Source organism: Alosa alosa, chromosome 18 (genome assembly GCF_017589495.1).
Source record: "Alosa alosa isolate M-15738 ecotype Scorff River chromosome 18, AALO_Geno_1.1, whole genome shotgun sequence".
NCBI lineage: Eukaryota > Metazoa > Chordata > Actinopteri > Clupeiformes > Clupeidae > Alosa > Alosa alosa.
Window position 1 is genome coordinate 31199866 of NC_063206.1, and position 22413 is coordinate 31222278.

At 41.8% G+C, this 22413-nt stretch overlaps 1 protein-coding gene across 1 annotated transcript in view; it reads right to left on the reverse strand.

Moving 5' to 3' along the window:
• The window catches only part of LOC125311489 (hyaluronan-binding protein 2-like), a 106130-nt gene that overhangs the window by 27557 nt on the left and 56160 nt on the right, over positions 1-22413 (reverse strand). The window contains exons 10-11 of the mRNA XM_048269592.1: positions 20312-20454; positions 83-217 (exon numbers count right to left, since the gene is read on the reverse strand). Of these exons, the coding sequence (XP_048125549.1) occupies positions 83-217; positions 20312-20454 (278 nt within the window). The remainder of the gene's footprint in view (positions 1-82; positions 218-20311; positions 20455-22413) is intronic.

Here is a 22413-nt window from a genome sequence, read left to right on the forward strand (position 1 = left end):
GACATATGAATGGTCAATAAATTAAATGAAACAAAAAATAACTATGACAAGCAATATAACGCAAAGGTTTTTTCAATCATACAGTCAGGTGTTGCACCCCATCCTGCAATGTTGCACTCTGTTCCATCTGGCAAAGTAGTGTTGGGCAAACACACTGCCTTCACATACTGAGACTCCACAGTGCATTTCCCATCGGTGGACTTCAGTTTTAATAGAGCTGTATGACATACAAAGACATACAAGTAACATTAATTTTTTCACTCTGTAGCAACATTAGAAATTGCACCTCTCTAGTGCTTGGTAGGACTCACATTGGCACCAGAAAATTTACTCAGTAGGCCAGCGTTTCTCAAACTGTGGGTCGCGACCCACTACTGGTTCGCGGAGACATGCCAGGTGGGGCGTGAACTGACGTGAAAAACAGGAGTTTTATTTTATTTTTTATTTGTAGCCTAGGCCCAGGTAGCACCCGATGCGCAATGGACGCACTGTGTTATTCACAGGGAAGCACTCGTGTCAAGGCAGCTTAGTTAGTCCCGACCTACATGAGATTTTGAACGTTGTTGTGAGAGTGATGAATTTCATCAAAACCCGGCTCTTAAAAGCACGTCTATTCTCCGCACTTTGCGAAGAGATGGTAGCTGACCAAAAGGCTGTACCGTTTCACAGCGAGGCAAGGTGGCTTTTCCGAGGTAAAGTGCTGTCGCGTGTTTGAGCTCGAAGTCGCCTCTTCTTGGAGGAAGAGTGCATGTTTGAATCTGCAAGCACGTTCACTTACTTAACATTTCTTTGAAGCTGGCCTATCTTAGCTTATATATTTGATATATCTTAGCGATACATGAGTTAAATGTCCAGTTACCAGACAAAGACAAGCACCTACCTCACCTAGCAAATAAGATTACTGCATTCACCAAAAAAACTTGAGGTATGGGACAGGCGCCTCAATCGCGACAGTATTATGCCTTTGAGATTTCTGAGCGAAATCGCTGAAACGTCTGATTCGGGAGGCACTCTTGTGATCCCATGTGTTAAACAGTAGGCCTACATCACATCCCTGCAAAGTTTATTTCAAAAATATTTCCCAACCAGCAGTGCTCAGTATGACTGGATTATGGATCCATTTAATGCAGCATGTAGGTATTTCATTGAATATATTGTACAATGCTGTAAAATGGCCTATGCTTCCTAATATGTTGCTGGAAAACAGAAATATGTGTGTTATTATGTATTTATTTATTTATTTATTATTATTATATCTGCAGCACCAGCTGATTTTAACTCTGTTGAAGAGGATATATTTAGAACTTGTCATTATTTCAATAAATTTGACAATTTTAAGCTTGACCTACCACTTTCTTAGAGCGATGAGGGACAGGTGGGGCTCGAGAATGCCCCCTTGATCAAAGTGGGGAATGAAGGATACAAGGATACAAGGATACAAGGAAGTTTACTGTCACATGCATATAGTTACTGGAAGTAAGAAATGCAGTGAAATTATGTCTGGTGTCAGCCTATTTGTGCAAAGTGGGGTAAAAGTGCAGTAGAAGAGGGGTTTAGTAGATTAAGTGGCAAGGGCTGCATAAGAAAGGTGGGGGAGGATTGGAATTTGGGGGGGGGCACCAACAAGGAGCACCCAAGAGCAACAGGGGCAATGAAAACTCCCCTTACCAAGGAAGAAACCTTGGGCAGATCCACGGCTCAAGGGGCCAACCCAACTGCCAGGGGTCTTGTGTGTGTGTTGGGGGATGACAGGGGAGATGGGATAGTGTGCTGTGTATGTGGGGAGAGGGCAGTGTGCAATATGTGTGTTGGAGAAGCTTCCTCATGAGACAAATGTGCTGTGTATTGGGGGCAGTGTGCTGTAAGTATGTTGGGGATGTGTATTGGAGAAGCTTCCTGATGAAATAATGTGCTGTGTATGTAGGGGAGAGGGGGGGGGCAGTGTGCAGCAAGGAGAGGAGGCTTACTGTAGCAAGCAGTGTGCTGTATGTATGTGAGGTGATGACAGTGATGATATGGAGTGTGTGTTTTTTTTGTGTGTGTGTTGGGGATGGGGGTGGGGCAGAAAGGCTAAGAGCAATCAAGGACATGGGTAGATGGATGGAGAAATCAAAAATAATAAATAAAAAAAGTTCTATGGAGATGTGCAAAAGTTGGAGAAAGTCAGAATATGTGTGTGTGTGTGTGTGTGTGTTTTGGCGTGTGATGCAATAAGAAAATAAAAAAGGTCTATAGCATAGGTGAGGGAAGTGCTAAAAGTCTTGTAGGTGTGTGTGTGTGTGTGGGGGTCATGAGTGCTGAGGAGTGAATGAGTGTAAAGTCAGTATAGTGTGAGTTCAGAGTTGGGAAATGTTTGAGAGTGCTGAGGAGTGAATGTGTGCAAAGTCAGTATAGTGTGAGTTTAGAGTTCGGATGGCCTGGGGATAAAAACTTCTCCTGAGTCTCTCAGTTCTGGCTTTGTGACTACATAGGCGTCTTCTTGATTTCAGCGGTAGGAATAATCCATTGTTAGGATGAGAAGAGTCCTTCAGAATCTTTTGGGCTCTTAGGAGTACTCTTCTGGAATAGATATCTTGTAGAGCAGGGAGTTGAGTTCTTATAGTACGTTCAGCTGAGCGCACTACTCTCTGCAGAGTACTACAATCTCTAACTGTGGAGTTCCCATACCAGGTGATGATGCTACCAGTTAGAACACTCTCAACCGCTGAAGTGTAGAAGGCCTTCATGATGGATGTAGAAACTTTGAATTTCCTTAGCTGACGAAGGAAGTAGAGTCGTTGTCTGGACTTCTTCAGAACATATTGAGTGTTAACAGTCCATGTTAGGTCTTCAGTAATGTGGACACCAAGGTATTTAAAACTTGTGACTCTCTCTACAGGTTGCCCGCTGATCATTAGTGGGGTGCATCCTCATTTGCTTCACATGCTGCAGCTAGTGCAAGATAGTCTGTGTTTTTCATGTCAGAGCGAGCATAAAAAGCATTAAGTTCATCAGGGAGGGCTTTACTCACATTCATCATAGGGGGGGACTTTCTTTCAAAGCCAGTGATGGTTCGGAGTCCTTTCCACACTTTCGTGCTGGATCACCTCCAAGAAATCAGCTTCAACTCTGTCTCTATAAGCGCAGCTTAGCATCTTTAATAGTTCTACATAAACTATAAGATGCTGCTTTGTAATCAGTCATATCCCCTGAAATAAGCCCAGCATTATAAGTCATGGTGCGTGTCTTTAATGCCGTTCTCACCTCTCTATCCACCCATGGCTTCTGGTTAGGGAAGCTTCGGATCTTTGCAGTTGGGATGATGGAATCAGTTAGCATATTGATGTAACTCAATGATACTTCCGTAAACTCATTGATGTCAGCAGAGTTCGCCTTGAACATCTCCCAGTCAACGCGTTGCTAAGGCGTCCTGTAGCCTGGCTTCGATTGGTCAGTCCAGCTTGACCTCCTTCGTCACTGGGGGTCCGTCCGACTTCTCTGATTGTACATAGGCGGTAGGAAAACAGCGGCATGATCTGATTTTCCAAAGCTGGTAGAGACTTCGCTTTGTAACTGTTCTTGAACTGTGTGTAGCAGTGATCCACTGTGTTGTCACCACGTGTAGGGAAGTGAATGTGTTGAATAAATTCAGGCATGGACGGTTCAGATGTACTTGATTGAAATCACCAGCCACAATAAAGCGCGAGCTTCAGGGTGCGTGTGTTGTTGTCTATTTAACACTTCTTTGCAATTCTGAAAACCGCAGCATCTGTGTTGGCTTGTGGAGGAATGTAGACAGCGTTGAATATTACCAAAGTAAACTCACGGGGCAGGTAGAAGGGGTGGGCGAGGCGATCGCTAGATGTTCTAGATGAGGCGAGCAGGACTTTGAGAGAACGGTGACATTTCTAGGATCACACCACTTGCTGTTCGGGTCATGATGCAAACACCGCCACCTTCGATTTTCCAGATTCCTCAGTCCTGTCAGAGAGCAGCAGCAGAAAAAACTCCACCGGAGTGATGGCACAGTCGGTACAAGTTCAGTTAGCCATGTCTCAGTAAAGCATAGAATGTTACAGTCCCTGATGTCTCTATGAAACTGTATCCTCGCTCTTAGTTCATCCATCTTGTTCACAAGAGACTGGACATTGGCTAGGAGAATGCTAGGCAGTGGAGGCCTATGAGCTCTATTCCTCAATCTGTTCACGGGCCCGCCTCGTTTTCCTCTGTGTTTTTTCCTTCTGCACGAGATGCGTTTCCATGGTTCCCTGATGCATCTCGGAGAATCTCAGTCGGCCAGGTAGAAACGTCGATTAAAACATCCCGAAACAAAAAAGGCAATTCATTTTTGATGTTTCTAAGTGTAACGCCATCATACGTAATCAGTGCAGTGGAAAAAGTGCAAAAAATTAGGGGTTAATAAAAGATAAAAGAGTAAATATAAGCACAAATTAGGCGGAGCAACCAAAAAGGTGTCCGAACGCGGCGGCGCCATGGCAATGAAAGAAAACGTTTGAGAACCACTGCTCTAAAGAGTCACTCAAAAAGTAGCTGTCTCACTCCCAGGGTACTAAGCTACACAATAACATAATGGGAATTTGTTGTCTATCTCATTGGTTCCTTATACCTTATATAGCTTAGTGATAGTCTGTCATTTTTAAAAAGTGGGTCCCCAGAAAAAAAGTTTGAGAAACACTGTCCTATAGAAAGCTGTTAGCTTTCCTAAGCTATATAAGGTATAAGGAACCAATGAGATAGACCATGTGACATCAGTGTAATTGTCATTCTTTCTGTTGCCATTTGGTGGCGCTATGCCAAACATGCATTATGGGCATGTGAATATTAGCATTGACATGGTATTCAATGACCTGTGAAATGTAAAACATTTCAAGCCATGCATGGTAAATTAAGACACATTTATTGTTTATGTGGAAGGGTATTCAAATTCATAGTTTCGCCATTTCGTCAAATTACAACATATCAAAAAAAGCTTCACAATTTATAATCAGAAGCATATTGGCATCATGTATACCAACTTTCACATGAATCGGACCAACCGTCTAGGAGGAGTATGTTAGAATAGATCATGTCCACAATGCACAAAATCCCAATTACCTTACTTCCAGTGGGCGTGGCTAATGGCATGTTAATGCAAAAGTTGATTGTTTTTGGGAGTTACATACACCCACCAAATTTGGTGTGTGTATCTAAAACTATATGCCAACCACAAGTCACAGTGACATAAGGGGGCGCTATGGAGTTCCTGGGCAACGCCCAGTGCCAAGCTTTTGTCCCTGTCTATTCACTGTATGACTTGATGTGTGTGCCAAATTTCATGCGTTTTCACCGATAGGAAGCACCTCTTTTGGCATCACAATTCATCACATTTTAGTCCGCACAAAATCCCAAATACCTCACTTCCTGTTGGGCGTGGCTAATGCATTGTACATACGAAAGTTGTTCATCTTGGGGAGATACACACACCTACCAAATTTGGTGTGTCTAGCTGAAAGTATGTGCCAACCACTGCATCAGTCACCTAAGGGGGCGCTACTGAGTCCCTGGGCCACGCCCGGGGCCAAGCTCTTGTACCGAACTGCTTTGCGTGACACCTGATGTGTGTGCCAAATTTCAAGACTTTTCGCCCATCTTAACCACCTCAAAAAAGGAAAATGCTCTGAGACAAAGTTAAAATCGGAATACTCGTAATAATAATAATAATAATAATAATTCTTACAAAAACAATAGGGCCTTGTGCCTTTCGGTGCTCGGGCCCTAAATAGCAAACGCATCAAATATGTACATTTCACAAATGCACCACGTCGGTGCTTTGTTGGATTCCGACATGTCACGGGTTGCGGCCCGCAGGTGCTCGGGCCCGCCATTGCCGCTTGCGGCTATATTTATTAGGGCCCGAGCACCGAAGGGCGCAAGGCCCTATTGTTTTTGTAAGGATTATTAGGGCCCGAGCACCGTAGGGCGCAAGGCCCTATTGTTTTTGTAAGGATTATTATTATTATCGAGTATTATTCTACTAAGTTATTCTACTTTTTTGCTTTCCTGTTTTTCAGGTGGTTAACATGGTCGAAAAATCTTGAAATTTGGCACACACGTCAGGTGTCACGCATCGCAGTTAGGTACAAGAGCTTGACCCCGGGCGTGGCCCAGGGACTCGCTAGCGCCCCCTTAGGTGACTGATCCCGTTGTTGGCAAATATTTTTAGGTGGTTAACATAATCGAAAAGTCTTGAAATTTGGCACACACATCAGGTGTCACACAAAGCAGCTTGGTAAAAAAGCTTGGCCCCGGGTATGGCCCAAATAAATGTAGCGTGACAAGTGTGTGTTTACATGCAGCACTAACTTCAGTTCAGACCGACAACCTATTCTGTATTGCTCTCTCTCTGTATGTATGGCACACGTGACTATGGAGTAGGTCTACTTCACAATTCAGATTTTCAGATGGTGCGTTGTGGCTGACAACATCCCTAAAATCTCAAGTGTCTAGGTTTATTGCTGGCTCCTGGTTGCAATGATGTCATCTGCTGGCGTGCGTATCAATGGCGCCACAACATATGTAATTTCACTGGACATTACGGTAAAAATCTTGTTTTTCCTTACTAATATTCGTGTCATCTAGCTAACATATTGCTTAATTCTTTTGACATTTCGTTCCTTTATAAATTGTAATGTAATATAAAGGTACGTTTTTGAATGTCATTACTCTGACATGTGAGGGATAATGGCCACCGACGTGACCTGTTATCCGTGACTCATGGACAAGGGGAAATGCCATTAACTCGGCGTCACGCAGCGGCAATTTTCTTAAAGGTCTCATTCACTGAGAAACCGTTAAATACTTGTTACTTTCGAAATACTATAGCTCACTCCAAGTTTCATATGCATGCTACACGTGAAAATGATCTTCTACCCCCATTGGCCGCATTAGCCAATGAAAGAAAATACACGAAAAAAAAGCGAATCAGAAAAGAGCCCTTCCCAATGAGGCGAAGGGAAACTGATTATTCATGGCCTCGCCCACCTTGGCTTGTGACCGCCTACAGGAAGACTGGAAGAATTTGCGGCTAGGGGATTGTTTCTCTGCAGCTAGTAGGAGTTAACAGCAAGTTGCTAACATGGCGGAAAAAATTATTGCCTGTGTTATTTGTGGCAATAACACATCAATGTTGCATGTCTTGCCTTAGAAACATGAGTTGAGGAAGAAATGGTTCGGTTATCGTTGGAACACCACCACCCGAAGTAGTGCAACATTAGTTCTGTGTTCCAATCATTTCGACCACAGTCACTGCCTACAGTTAGAAAGTGGTTTTGCATCGATGTTCTGAAAACCTGGTTCTGTACCGTCATGATGATCGACCACCAGCTCACAGGCTGTAAGTACAAACAAACTTTTCCACCTAACGTCTGTTACAAAATAGCATGTTCATATTCTTCACGTTAGCATGCATGAAAAGGGTACAAGCTAGGCTTAGGCTAGCCTATATTACAGGAAGCTACACCAGGCACGTAACTGAAGTGTTCTGTTAGCGGCGTGTAAAATCAGAGAATGTCTAATAGGAAGGGCTCTGGTAAAATCCATTAGAGGAATGGTCTATTTTTTTCGAGCGTAGCCTACAGGCCACTAACACGCCAGGTGTAGCTACTTCCATTGATTAGGCCTATTGGAAGCTAATTGTTGCAGTAAAGTTACATAACGCGAACGGAATGCTTCAGTTACGTGCCTGGTGTAGCTACACTCATAAGAAACTGACCACACTACCCAGAGATTTAGCTTGTTGAACCTATAATCTTCTAACCTAAGTGTTAAACCACAAATAATAATATTAGCAACAATATCTTATGCTCAACTAAGTACGGGTATTGTTCTAGTCTAAACAGGGAAAAAACACAATACCCGTGCACTATTAGGCTAAGTTGCTATCACTAGAGCTCAGGTATTTACACTTCAGTCTAATTTATGTCTTCTTGCCATTATTACATTGACCTTTGAAGGCCTACAATGTTTTGTTTGATTACTTGCTGTTTACTTAGTGTTTTGTATGTCTTCCAGAGCACATCCTCATGTCAGGCTACACAGCTTTCTAGCCTACATTAGGTCATCACGTTAGAAGCAAAGGTTTGTGATTCTAACTTTTATATAGTTTCTAGAAGTCTTTTTCTAGTAGGCTAATACAGGTTCTTATGTGCTCGTCAATGTTTGGGAAAGTCAATTCATGGATTTCTTCAGGTCACTTTCCACAGGTGTATAAAATCAAGCACCTCGATTATGAATGTAGACTGCATGGTGCTTGATTAATACACCTGTGTAAATGGACCTGATGAAACCCATGAATTGCATAACAGATAGAATTGATATTACCGAATGTCTTCTTGTGGGTGTGCTACTTAGTAAATCATACACCTTACCACAGTCACTAAAATATTTTTGTTTCCATTGTGCCAGTACAGTTTTGTGTGAGATAGTGAATGTCCTGTGTACTATTAGTATCTTGTAACTTGACAGTAATACACATTTATTTACTTTAGGTACCCAAACAGAATACTTCATGAAAAGTATGAGTATTGATACAAGCACTTCGGATACACCATGGGCATGGGGGGGCTGCTACCTCTACTGCCATCAAGCCTGTTCATCCAAGGCCAGCTAGAAGACCTCGGGTTGATCAAGAGGAGGAGGAGGATGGCGACATCTCCACAATAACACCTGATGGCTCCACCTATGGCCCAAGCGCAATCAAAGAGCAATGTAATAGAATCATCACAGCCAACGAATGTGTTTTGTGTGTTGTCCCTTGGATCCCCAGGACAATACAAGCGAAACAACAACTCAGACCTTTTTCCTAAATAATCCCAGCACCATCTTACAAAGGATCTGTAGGCCAGATGTCTGCATCGTCTGGCAAAAAGAGGACATTGTTAATTCTGTGCATAGTTTGGATGTTCTTGTTTTGTGTTTGCATTATTTTAATAGACTGCAATATTACTATTTGTCAGTGTTTCACGGACCACCTAGCAAAAAAAAAACAGTAGACCTACTTCAACAGTATATTACACAATAGGCCTTCTCACTGAACCAGTGAACCTTGCTTATGGTGTCAGAGGATTCATATGATTTAAACTGGCATAGGTTACATCAGTGTTGCAGAACTGTTTGGATTTACATACAAGTTGGTTCAATATTGCAAACAACTCCTCTATTATATTTTACCACATCTACTTGTGGAACACTTGAGATAGCTTGCGGACCACACTTTGAGTACTGCTGTATGTAAATATAATAAAGTTATTTATTGAAAATTGACCTGTTTTGTATATTTGTTTTAGGAGTTTCATCAGTTTTTGTCCCTTTTAAGCTAAAGGTTTATCTTACCCTCCATATCTTCTGTCTCACAGAGGGCCATAGTTGTCATAGTCGAATGTTTAGTGCATTTTGAAGGGAGTACATTATGCTAAGGCAGACTGGTTCTAAGACTGGTCTGGGTACAGGGTCATACAGACAACAGGGGTACTGGTGTTGCCCATTTTTCTAACCACATGAGCAATCCCATTACGAAAAATTAGTATAGGAATCTTATAGTATTTGGGACAAAATATTATAGTAATCTTATAGGAATAATTGGGACATACTGTAAAAGTACTACTAATAACTATCATATCCTGTAACCGCTATAGTTTTTCTATAGTAGTCTTATAGTACCTATAGTATGTCCAAATACTATAGTATTCCTATAAGATTACTGTAATATTTAGTCCCAAAATACTATAGTAGGCTACTTTTTCTGTCATACGTGACAGAAAACAACTTGAGTTGGCTAACCTCTGCCATTGTCAGGCTATCAAAGCCGTAGTTCTCATTACCGGAGAAGTCTTGCAGCACACATTCTCTGCTTCTGTAGGCATTCTGGTACAATTCCAGCAAAATATAGCTAGGTAGGCGTGTTTGCATTTAGATCTATATATATATTGGGCTATGACCAAGTGGTCTTTCAATGATAGTATCATGGAATTCAAACCATAACTATCTAGCTATTCCGATAGCATTAGCAGGCTAGGTCAGTGGCTGAACTGCATTTAGGGTGCTTACCTGCGTTGTGAAGTAAAATATCTACTAGGAAGATTGCAAAGACTTTTGACTGTGTAAAGAAATAGGTCTTTATTTTAAAACGTTTCCATCTGTTTATTACTTGAAAGCAAGATGACGATTGTCACAAGCGTTTACCTCTTTTAGGAGAAATTTTTTTAAGCTGACAGGCAATTGTTACCATTCTATTAAACCAACGTTCACCGACAAGCGATCAGGAAGCGGTTCTTCTTCCTACTCGAATATTAGGATCAAACACATGAAGTTGTATCTCGAAGACATTTTTGTGCAACAGTTTTGACTTGAGTTTTAGCCAGGTTTTAGCACTGTAAAGTTGAATATGGAGCATAGCACAGGCAGAATCGGATGAGGATGCACTGGAGGAAGCGTCACAGTACTGTTAGCCAATCAGAGGTGAATTCATTAGCATGTCATTAATATTCATGACTAGAGAAAATCAGTCGTTCCTCCCCCACCTTCCCCACCAAACTAGAACAGCATGAAACAGGCCTTGGGACAGCATTTTTTTCACCAAAACCGGCTCACAGGGCATTCATCAATACTACAGACCACTGCAAAATTAATGAAAAAACGATGAGATGAGACCTTTAATATCGATATTTCTCCACATTACTTGATCCAAATTCTGTAATTTTTGCTGGATAAATGTTGTACAAAAATGTAGTTTCGTATCAAAGTGGAATGGTTGTTGTCATAAGTCAGCGGCGTTAGTTTGAGCACATAATTGAGGTTTTGTTTACATGTGTTCAATGTAAGTCAATGGGCGCCGGTATTCGGCCAATGGCAGCGCCCAAAGAATCTTTTGCCGGATAGCGAGACAGCGGTAGTCTTTTCAAGGTATTAAAAGTGTACGTGTGATTACGAATAGATGTGTGTGGGTTGCAATTAGAATAAACAAGAAATAACATTTCCAATAATTTCCCATGATAAATTACATAATATTTGCACCTTCCTTACTTGTGAAGCTTAGTGAAATGTAATACAACGTTGCCACCTAGTGTTCAGATGTAGGCTATTTAACATTAACGTGACATTTCCTGCTTATTCTTTCGTCAACTCCATGCTTTTAGGAAAACAATCTTTTTATCATAGTTCCCTCTTCAATGAGCGATTACCAGCTCGTTTTTGTAACAGAGATAGTTGTTTATTGTCCCTAGGTTTACAGAAACAACTATTCATATTAATACGTATGGAGTGCTGCCGACCACTGTTCATTACATGGCCCAGAATGCCTTGCATGTCTTTACAACAAAACAACACAGTAAAACCTAAATGCCCGTAAACATATGTATTTGCATACATTTTTAATAATACTAATAATACTTTCCCATCATGATATTTAACAATAATGAAAAATTAAATTTGAATACCGTCAATGTGAAAATAACTGTACTACATCAGCAATAAATAGCTAATGTTCTCCTTACCATTTCAGTTCGTAAGTCCATACTGTCCCATGGCTGAGCAAGGATTTCATGATTGGGCAAGGTTGCCCGGAGACATTGTGACTGCCCAGAGACATTGTGCATACCTGGAAGGCATTGTGGTAGTAGTACAACTGCAAATGTGAAAGGTGATAGTTACCAAATACGGGAGGGTGGTTTGCCAAATGCTGGAAACTTTTGGAATGTTTTCTTTTTTAGCTTATGCACCCTCACATTGGAGTCCCGAGTTCAAATACAAAATTTGGTATCGATATGTGACAGTGTTCCTGAGATATGAACGACTTCCTGTTTGAGAGCTTAGCCCGCCCGATTTCGTTTGGCTGTGACGGGCAAACGCTTTCGAAAATCAAAAATCCTTCTGGTAACTTTTGTGAGGCTTGGTCCAAGGATAATGTACAAATAGATAGATAGATAGATATATACTTTATTGATCCCCAGGGGAAATTCAAGGTCTCAGCAGCATACAGACAACACAAACACATTCTTTAACAGCAGAAAGAGTAATTAAGTATATAATATAAAAACACAACTAAGCAATAAGGACAGTAGAAGATAAAGAATATGCTAAATATACTAAAATTCAAATAATACTAACACTTAATCTAAATCAATTCTAAAAACAGTGTCCACATAGTGGTGATTAATCAATCAGAGGCGCATGCAATGACTGAGGCAGGGACTGAGCCTGTGATTCTCTGTGCATAGTAAGGTAAGGTAAGGTGCTCTGTGTGAATGAGTGTCATGGTGATAGTGCAATGGTGATAGTGGTCATGGTGATAGTGCAAATGAGTAAGTCCAACAGTGCAACAATGCAGAAATAAAGTAAAGTCTATATATCTATATATTTAACTATTTTAAGAAAAGGTATAAGTGTAGCTAAAGTTCGGCTGTGGCATGGAGGGATGGGTTATGCATATGTGCTAATATAGCACGCAAACAGTAAGGCAGAAAGACAGTGGTAAAAGTGGCTAGTGGACAGACAGTATCCAAACATGGAGGGGGTGAAGAGGCAGACAGACTATGCAGAGAAGTCTATCTCTCCTCTTCCCTTAAGTGAAGCATTGAACAGTTCAATGGCCCTGGGGACAAAATGACTTTTCTCAATCTGTCTGTTGTGCAAGGCAGTGGCCGAAGTCTCCAGCTGATCAGGCTCTTCTGCTTAACAATAGTGCTGTGGAGTGGGTGACACTCATTGTCCAAGATGTTGATCAGTTTGTTCAGGGTCCTTTTGTCAGATAGTGAAGTGATGCACTCCAGTTCAGCTCCCACTACAGAGCCAGCTTTACTTACCAGCCTGTCAATTCGCCCCGCATCCTTCTTCCTTGTGCTTCCTCCCCAACATACTACTGCATAGAAGAGGACGCTGGCAACAACAGACTGGTAGAACATCCTGAGTAGCTTGCTGCACACATTGAAGAACCGCAGCCTCCTCGGGAAGTACAGCCTGCTCTGCCCTTTCTTGTAGAACGTCAAGTTTCGTGGCGTTCGGACCAAATTTGTGACCTGTGAAAATTTAGTTTCGCTTTCTGTTCAATCCAATATGGCGGACGAGCGACCGCCCCCTGGCGTCATCTTAGCGAGCAACTTACACCGGTACTGACCAGACGTTTTAAAGTTGGAACGGTGTCTCTGTCTCAAAGGACCTAGGTGCTAGAGCTGACAAAAAATTAGGGAGACGGGAAAAATAATAAAACTTAAGAAGAACAATAAGTGTGCTGCTTTGCAAGCACACTTAATAAAACTTAAGAAGAACAATAAGTGTGCTGCTTTGCAAGCACACTTAATGATTGTCTTTATCACTATTTTCATTCAACAAACATATATGCAGTTCAATTGACACATGTTATCACAAACGTGTAGGCGAAATGGCCAGGTCCAGTACAGGATGTAGCCTATTCTGTAAGGAATCTAATTTGAGCGACACATTTCAACAGGCGTTAGGCGTATACCTTACTAGAATATCAGTTCCACTATTAATGTGTAGGCTGTAACTTAATGTCATATGTGCAATTACAGGAGAACTTGATGGGTACTGGGGGATAGAGGATACCCATGCCTTCCGACACTCATCACCCCTTACCCTGATTCCGATGCTGGAGTGCAAACTTAACTTTGCCCATGCACAGCAGAACCGCGTTAAAATAGAAAATTACATTTGGAATTCTCAAGGAGTCTATGGCCCACTCAATTTGTGACAAGGTAGGCTAGTTTAAGAAAGCATAATTTAAAGCAGTCAATACGTAATGTCCACTGAAATATTTAATTGTGCTTTTGACATTCATAGGCTATCCTAAACTTACACATTTACATGGTCAGTTAGGCTATTCTCTGCCAACCAAGGTCTCATTCCTTGGCAGACGCTCAAGTATTGCTCTTTTCTGTTATTACAGTTCTCTCCTTCTCGTAAGCCTCGTGGTTTCGACTCTCAATAGATGATGCCTTTATACGTTCGCCGTGAACGCGCACAACTCTAGGTTACTTAACACAGGGTTGATTGAACTAACTGGTAACCAGTGTTTTGGAACCAACAGCTCGGGTTTAGTTGCCACAGATTCAGACAACCCAGAGGTTAATTTTTATCTCAGTGTTTGTTAAACCTCCTTTCTGGAATACCCCCCTGGTCCGTAGCAGGTTAACTTTCAAGCTGTGTTGCAAAAAACCCAATCAGTCAGAAAACAAGTCCAAAAAGATGGTTCCGTCAACCTATGCTTTCGTCACCTGTAGCCTACAACTTCAAAAATAGAAGTAGAAATGTTTTTTCCGACAGTATCACCAAGCATGGATTTACACATTCACTAGCTCCAAAGAATGTATGAAGATTATGCGACTTAAAATGTTTTCACTTGACATGCATGTGGTTCTAGGAATCTCGCTACTCTGTGTCATTTACGTTCTGTGATGGTGTAACGGTAGCGAGACAGCATGGGAAAGGAATGATATTCTTGCGTGTTCACAGGTTCGCTTCCCATGCAAAGTATTTAGGCTACATAGCTTATCACCTTGAAATTGGCATTTTTAGTTATACTCTTTAATGAAAGACATGTCCTACTGTTGATAAAGGGTCATGCACATTTGGTAGGCTGTTCAGTTACAGTAAATTATGCTTTGCCAGTTGGCTATATTATACCTGATGGAAGCCAAAGGATAATTCTGTAGCCTGTAGGCCTATAGGCAGCTAATAATTAAAACTGCTTCATGTGTCGATGATTGTTCATGAATGTCAAATCAACTGTGTGCTACACAGATTAAATATTAGGTCTAAATGACAAATTGAAAGACATTGCATAAATATTTTTCAAACATTTTGGGAGACAATAGTATGAAAAGTTGTCGCTCACAAATAGGCTATATGACGTTGATAGGCTACTAATTTATTTTATGACCACCTACACCTAGGCAATAATTTGGAGTGAACCCTTTTAATCTAATAGTTTTAAATAGAGTTTATACTATTTATTCATTCACTCGTTTTGTTCAAGAGTGAAGACAATCAAACTCGCAATTGATTTCAAACCATCAAAGCATTGTTGTTTTAAATGTAGGCCTATGCTTTCATTATTCTCCAATTTCTGTAGGCACCTATCTATTTTTTTCTCTCGATGTTAAATTTGATGGCTTTCAATGAAAATCCTGTAGATGGCGCTTGCAAATCGAACAGAAATAGTCTAGTATTGTCTTAATTTTACGACATAAATCCTCTTTGAGTCAATCTACTGTTTTGGTCTACTTTTTGGTCTCGTGCACGAGCAGAGATGAAGCTGACCTAAACCGTGCTTGAATAAACGAGGCCAAGATGCCACTAACTTTAGTTAATGATACGGCTTCAGCCCCAAATGAAAGTCTACGCTAGTTCAAGCCAGGCTATTTTTGTTTAAGCGCCGCCTTCATTAGCGAGATTGATGGAGTACCCTCCAGGTCCCTTTCCACAGGTGTATACAATCAAGCACCTAGATTATGAATGCATACTGCATAGTGCTTGATTAATTGACTCCTGTGGACATAATAACATTAAGCTGGTGTAAGATTAACATTCCTGCAGTAAAAATCAAACATGTCTGATTTATTTCAGCTTCAAAAAGAAATGGGAATGACATTTCACATGAAAATCATCCTACCATGAATTCACAAGCCACAAAGCGGTGAAATTGTAAGCTACCGCTGTGTTGTCATTGTAGGAAGTGAAATGGAAACAAGTCAAGTAACCTCTATGCAAGTACCACATGTGTGTCTTGCAGCAAGACGCGCCATCTGGTGGACACACAATGTAACGCCAATACTGGAAATGAAAGTACTCCTAAATGAAGGATTAATATACGGGTAACCTTTATAGTTCAGTGGACAGAAAGAATCTGTCGGATGCTAATTTGCATATGTTGGGCAATTTGTGTAATTGAGCTAATTAGCATAAATTAGCGTAATCACCTATATTGATCATATTATAAGAGCTGCTTGGCCAAAATGGACCATGTTAGTATGTTCAATGTAAGATTCAAAATCACTATTTAAACTTGCGGTGCGGTGGTAGTGTAGTGGTTAAGGAGCTGGGCTAGCATGCAGTAGCCTGAAAGTTGTCGGTTCAATTCCCGGCTTCCACCGTTGTGCCCTTGAACAGGCACTTAACCCCAAGTTGCTCCGGGGACAATGTGATCCCTTGTAATATAGCTGACATATGTAAGTCACTTTGGTCAAGAAGTGTCTGCTAAATGTAATGTAATGTAATGGTTTGGTCACGTTTTTACTCTCATTAAGCTGATTTTGCTGAGTTTTTGGGGCGATTTAGACAGATTTTTGGAGGATAAAAATATTCAGTGTTTAGGAATAATTTGGATTCTCAAGTTATTTCTGAATTCCACAATCATTTTGGAAATAGCTATTCACTGGCCCTCTGCTGTGACTCACAATTGAGTAATAAAGGGAAGAACTAGCCTCTACTACTCCTCACTGTCCTCATCCGTTGTCCTGTCGCCATCTTCTCCAGACTCTTCATCCCTGTCCTTCTGCTGTTTTTGCTGTGTAAATATATTGCCACATGTAACATCACTGCCTTTGCAGAAACAATAATTAGTACAGGTCAGGCCTGCAGCTGCACAGAGCACTTTCCAGATACATGTATACACAGTTTTAACCCAGCTTTGCAGTTACAGCTGATAACATCTAACAAATCAGAAGGAGCAACAGGACAGGACAGAATGAAGGGTGGGCAAGTTCCTCTCCTTTCTTCATACCTGTCTTCTAACTCCCTTCAAACGTGGTCATATCCACAGCCGGTGGATCAGGACGGTCTGCTGCTTTCCAAAGCAGCACCTGTAGATGGGCACGTTTTCCATGGAGGAGCAAGACCTCACCGCCAGGGATGAATTACTGCACGGGCCTACTGGGCCAGGCCCAGGGGCCCAAGGGGTCAGGGGACCCTGAAGCCCAAGCCTTTGCATGAAATCATTGCCTCAATATCAACACATCAGGATGTAGGCTATGAATCTGATTGAATTTAGTATTGGCCATCCCCAAAATGCACCAGAATACAGGAAATCACATCAAACAAATTAAAACATTTCTGAGGAAGGACCCCCAAACCCCCCTTCCACATATGCGACAATTAATGGGGGGCCCTTAATACATCTGGGCCCAGGGGCTCGAAAGTTCATAATCCGTCCATGCTCACCGCTAGGTGGAGGCCCAAGCAAAAGGATCCGAAGAGAACTCTTGTAAGGGGTACTGAAAAGCTTACAGAGGCCTTCAGACCTTGAGCCCCTGCCCCCGCCGGACAGCTTTAGGCTGGAGTTGGCGGTGGCCCCGGCTGCGGAACAGAGCAGAGGTGGAGCGGCAAGGAGGTGGTGCCTTGAGGACGGACGGTTGGCGGAGCCTGTTCCGGTGGCACGAGCCAGAGAGAAGGTCTAGGCCTTGGCGCGATCGTGGCGGTGTGGAGTGGCCGAAACAGCGGAGGACAGCTCTGCGACAAGGCAGCAGAGGAGGGACGCCAACGTCGGTAGCTGTAGCCTGATTGCACAGCGTGGTCCGGCTGCGATGGAACTGGAGTCTGCTGCCCGGACTGGCGAGCATACCTGTCAACATTTAGCTTTTCAAAAACGGGAGATTTTTTTTTTTTTCGGGGGGGGGGTCAGTGTTTATACCGGATCTGTGTTTGCATATTTAATACATTACATACACGTGTTTCAACCGAGGGAACAAGTTCAGTGTATTAACAACACTCAATAACAGTTTATGTGATGTGTTAATCAATTAAATTTCCAACAATTTCACAACAGCTAGTTCTGGAGTAGGCCATTCAACTGGCCCGCTTGCTTACGACGAGACTCAGGCTGCGCAGTTGGCACCCGCTTCCTTATTTGGGTTTTGGGTTGCCAGGTTTTAGCCTATGACAAAACGGTTGAAATTGAAACTAAGTGATCGTGTATGTGTAGGGTGTATTTCATACACAATCTGGCAACCTGAATGGATCAATGATTTTAAAATAAAGTTTGATGGCCATGCAAATTACGGGAGTTTTCCGGGAGAAATAACAAAACGGGAGGGTGCTGGGAGATGACCTTGAAATACGGGAGAAACCCGGGAAAAACGGGAGTGTTGACAGGTATGCTGGCGAGACAACGGAGTGGAGCATCGGAGGTGCAGTGCCAGTTACGGTGCTCAGCGCCGGGGAGTCTGTGGCAGTGGAGGCTAGGCCCCGCCAGGTGTTGGAGGAACGTTGCGGTGGTGCACACTGCGAAAGTGCGACCTGAGGGCGTTCTCTGAAGGGAGCTGGGGGGCGAGAGGCGACAGACCAGGTGACTGCTAGCACGCCCCGCATTGGGCCGCTGGTGGTTGTGGTTCCCCAGGGTGAGTAGGGCTCTTGCGGTGTGTGCACCCCACCTGCTGTGTGGCAGTGCCAGAGACTAATTGCTGGACTGAATGTGGGAACGCCCGCGCCGAAGATGGCAATGGCTTGCTGGGGGAGCTGTGCAACGCCAGCGTGCTGGACTGTGCTTGAGATTCCCACAATGTTTCGCGCTGGGGATTCTGGGAGAACTGAATGATCATCTCAATACCAATGTTTCCCAAAAGGCTTGTCCCAAGGAGTACAGTATTACCTTAAACACACATGAGGAAACTGAACAGTCCAATCAGTAGACTAGGATAAGCTAGCCAACTATGCTACTTTGTTTACAATATTTCCAGGCTTCAACCAGACAGCTGAATGTGGTAGAGTTGTAATAGAAATAGTAGGCCTAAGCTATAGGCTAATCTGCATAAAGCGTGCTGTCATAAATATCAGACATTCAGTATTCTCTCTTTTTATATCAGGATATAAAATAATACAGATATATTACATTGTAATCCTCTGGTATTCTAAGGTAGGCTATTAATATGTCCAGCCTCCCCCCCCTCCAAAAAAGAAAAATCGAGGTTTGTATCAAACCGTGGGTCAAAAATCGTGATACGAATCGAATTGTTAGGTTGGTGTATCGTTACAGCCCTACTGTATATCGCTACAGCCCTATCCTCCAATCTGTCTAAATTGTACCAAAAAACTCAGCAAAATCCGCTTAATGAGAGTAAAATGTGACCAAACCAAGTTTAAATAGTGATTTTGAATCTTGAAAATGTCAGATATGGACTCAGCATCTCCAGTAACCCCTAAAAACATACTAACATTGTCCATTTTGGCCAAGCAGCTCTTATAATATGATCAATATAGGCTATTATGCTAATTTATGTTAATTAGCTCAATTACACAAATTGCCCAACATATGCAAATTAGCATCCGGCAGTTTCTGCATGCTGGGAACCCATACTATATATTTCCATCATAAAACTTTGGTGTACTCAACATTTCCGGGTCCCCAATGGGGCTCTATGGGCTGTCCACCGGACTATTACTGAATTTATTCAGTAAAATGCCTAATATTGACCGATAATATACTTTTTAAATTGTTTACTGTGAAATGTAACTATTGTATTGTTGTTATTTGTATGTCGCTTTGGACAAAAGCATCTACCAAATCCAAACCAAAATGTGGTGCAGTTCACCAAACACAATTTTTCCATAAAGGTCGAGTGAGGCTACATGACCACCAAGTTTCATGTGCCCCGCTGTTTCGGTGTCCCAGGAATTGTTGACCAAAAACTCAGGAAGTTGATGACGAAAAAAAGTGGCGGTCATAATAATTAAATTAACCTACAGGCTATAGTAAAAGCCTGTGAAGTGTAGGCTTTTCCCCCTCCAATTGGGTATTTTTGTATCCAATCAATGATGGAGACCCTGCACCCTCTGGTGTGCATATGCGTTTGAGACAGAGATTGGAAGAGATGGTGGAAATCTCACTTTAGCTTAAATCAAGGACACATAGTTTAGGCTATGTGCACATGAATATTTACAACTCAAAAAGGTGTTATTTAACGATTTTGCCCGCAAACTGCAATATTACAGCAATCACAGGTTAAGGGTGGACCTGCGCATTATTACTATATGGCAGCCTGTTGTTGAAGGAATGATACGAAAGTTTTAACAACATCTATTTATGAATGACAATGAGTTCAAACTTCTGTTTGAGAGCAAAATAGCTTGTAGTGCAAGGGGCATGAATTACGTTAAAATAAATCTATTTAAACCACTGACAAGGTTCAAACTAGTATTACACTTATATAAATACAAAATATCTTTTTATCAATTCAAAAGATTGAAAGACTGGATAGAAGCCATTCACAGACCAGAGTTTGTCAGTTGGTAAACATTGATTGAAAAAACAAAACAATGAATATCTTACCAATATCATTGTAAACTGCTGAAGATGTTTCTTTGTATCCTTCGTGGACTATTACCATCTGGACTGCCACAGTCTGCTCAAAGGATTCCTCCTTTCCAAGGTCCAGTCCTCCCAGGATGACCTGCATGTCATTGTTTTGATTACTGTAAAAAAGGAATAATATTATAGTCCATACACCGATCAGCCATAACAGCATATGACAACTGACAGGTGAAGTGAATAACAATGATTATCTCGTTATCATGGCACCTCTCAGTGGGTGGGATATTGCAGCTCTTGTGGGGTGTTCCCGGTCTGCAGTCTATAGTAAAGCAAAATCTTGAGACATTTTTCAGTTTATACATTAAATGTTTGAGTTTGTAAAGAAAAATGCAAACACTGCTATTTTTTTTAACAGCCTAACATTCCTTCATTTTCTGTAAAGGTATAACACAAACTTGATCAATTTTGGTCATGTTTTGATTTGAAATTGAATGTGCAGTGTCCCCAATGCATTGATATTATGAAATTAACAGCTATTCTAAGGATGTTGTACCCTGGAAATCCAGAGTTCTCGCGAGAGCACAATGGAATTGTCTCTGCGAGACACTCTGGCTAAGAGCAATGATGCACGTTACTTTTACCCCAACATTCCGGGGAACCAGCTAAACTGATGAAGACAGCGCTGCAACGTTGGAAGACAGTACACATTGGTCGTAGTGTTATCCGATTGCGTCGAAGTCCGAAATCATTCAGAGTAAATACACAATGCATGCTTGTTGCCGCCCCTCGAGTTGGGCCATTACATTGTTCTTGGCCAGACCCTTAATCTTTCTAGATTATCAGGGTCTGGATTTTCCAGGCTAAGGATTTTGAGCTTTATTCACTGCTATTATTCTACACATAACTGTATACTGGGAAAAATTGTGAAGTTTATGTGGTAAAGATATGTTATGTGTATAATACACAGAACAATACTAATGACAGAACTTGACTTATGAGAACCACCTGTTCATAAATTAAGTAAAGCCCCTGACCCTGCTCCAGGTTAAAAGGATATATATATATATTAAAAGGATATTCCACCATTTGGGGAATTACACTCATTTCCACCTCCCCTTGAGTTAAACAATTGATTTTTACCTTTCTCAAGTTCATCCAGCCGTTCTCTGGCGATACCACTTTTAGCTCCAGCCTGATAGATCATTGAATCAGATTAGACCATTAGCATCTCACCTGCTAGCATCACATATAAAAGTGACTAAGATTTCTGGTAATTTTCCTATTTAAAACTTGTCTCTTCTCAAGTTAGAAAGTGTAATAAGACTAATGGAAAATGAAACATGGTGATTTTCTAGGCTGATTTAACATGGAACTATACTCTCTCTCAGGCGTAATAATCCAGTCACTATATCCAATTTGTCTGCTGCAGCTCAACCTTGTTGCTGGAAGTTAGCCTACGGGGACTATTTTCAGGTGCTGCATGATATCATTAGCCGGCTTCAGACCGTCGAGCCAGGCCAGGCTAGGGTAATTTGAGGGGCCACCTGGTGATAGTAGCCCAGGCTACAAGCCTCATGAACCTGGCACGTTTGTGTTCAGACTGTCAGGCCATTAGCCTCTCCGCATTACACCTTGACATGCCCTCGCTTGTGAAAACGTCACCAATACCACCCATTTTCAAACAGGATAAGCAGAAAGTCGCTATCTCTTTTCTATACTGGGGTGTGATTCCCAAAACCATAGTTGCTAACTAAGTTAATTTCCCATTGCCAACCAACTAAGTTGCTAACGGGTTAGCAACTATGATTTTAGGAAACGCAGTATGCTATCGAAGTCAGTCACCTATTTCTGTCCTTTTCCGTGTATGCCACTTAATAGCCTATTCATTTCTTTACAAACCAAGACGGCAAATTCCTAAAGAAACGCAAGCACATACAACATACATAGGTGCCAACTCTCACGCATTGGCCGTGAGACACACGCGCGGGGGGTTCCATGTTCCATATGTGTTGTGCATGCATTACTTGAAAAGAACTAGCTCCAGTTATGTATGAACAGTGAAGGTAACGATCTCTTAAACATGTGAAAAACGTGAACTTGAAGAAGTGAAAATTGAAAAA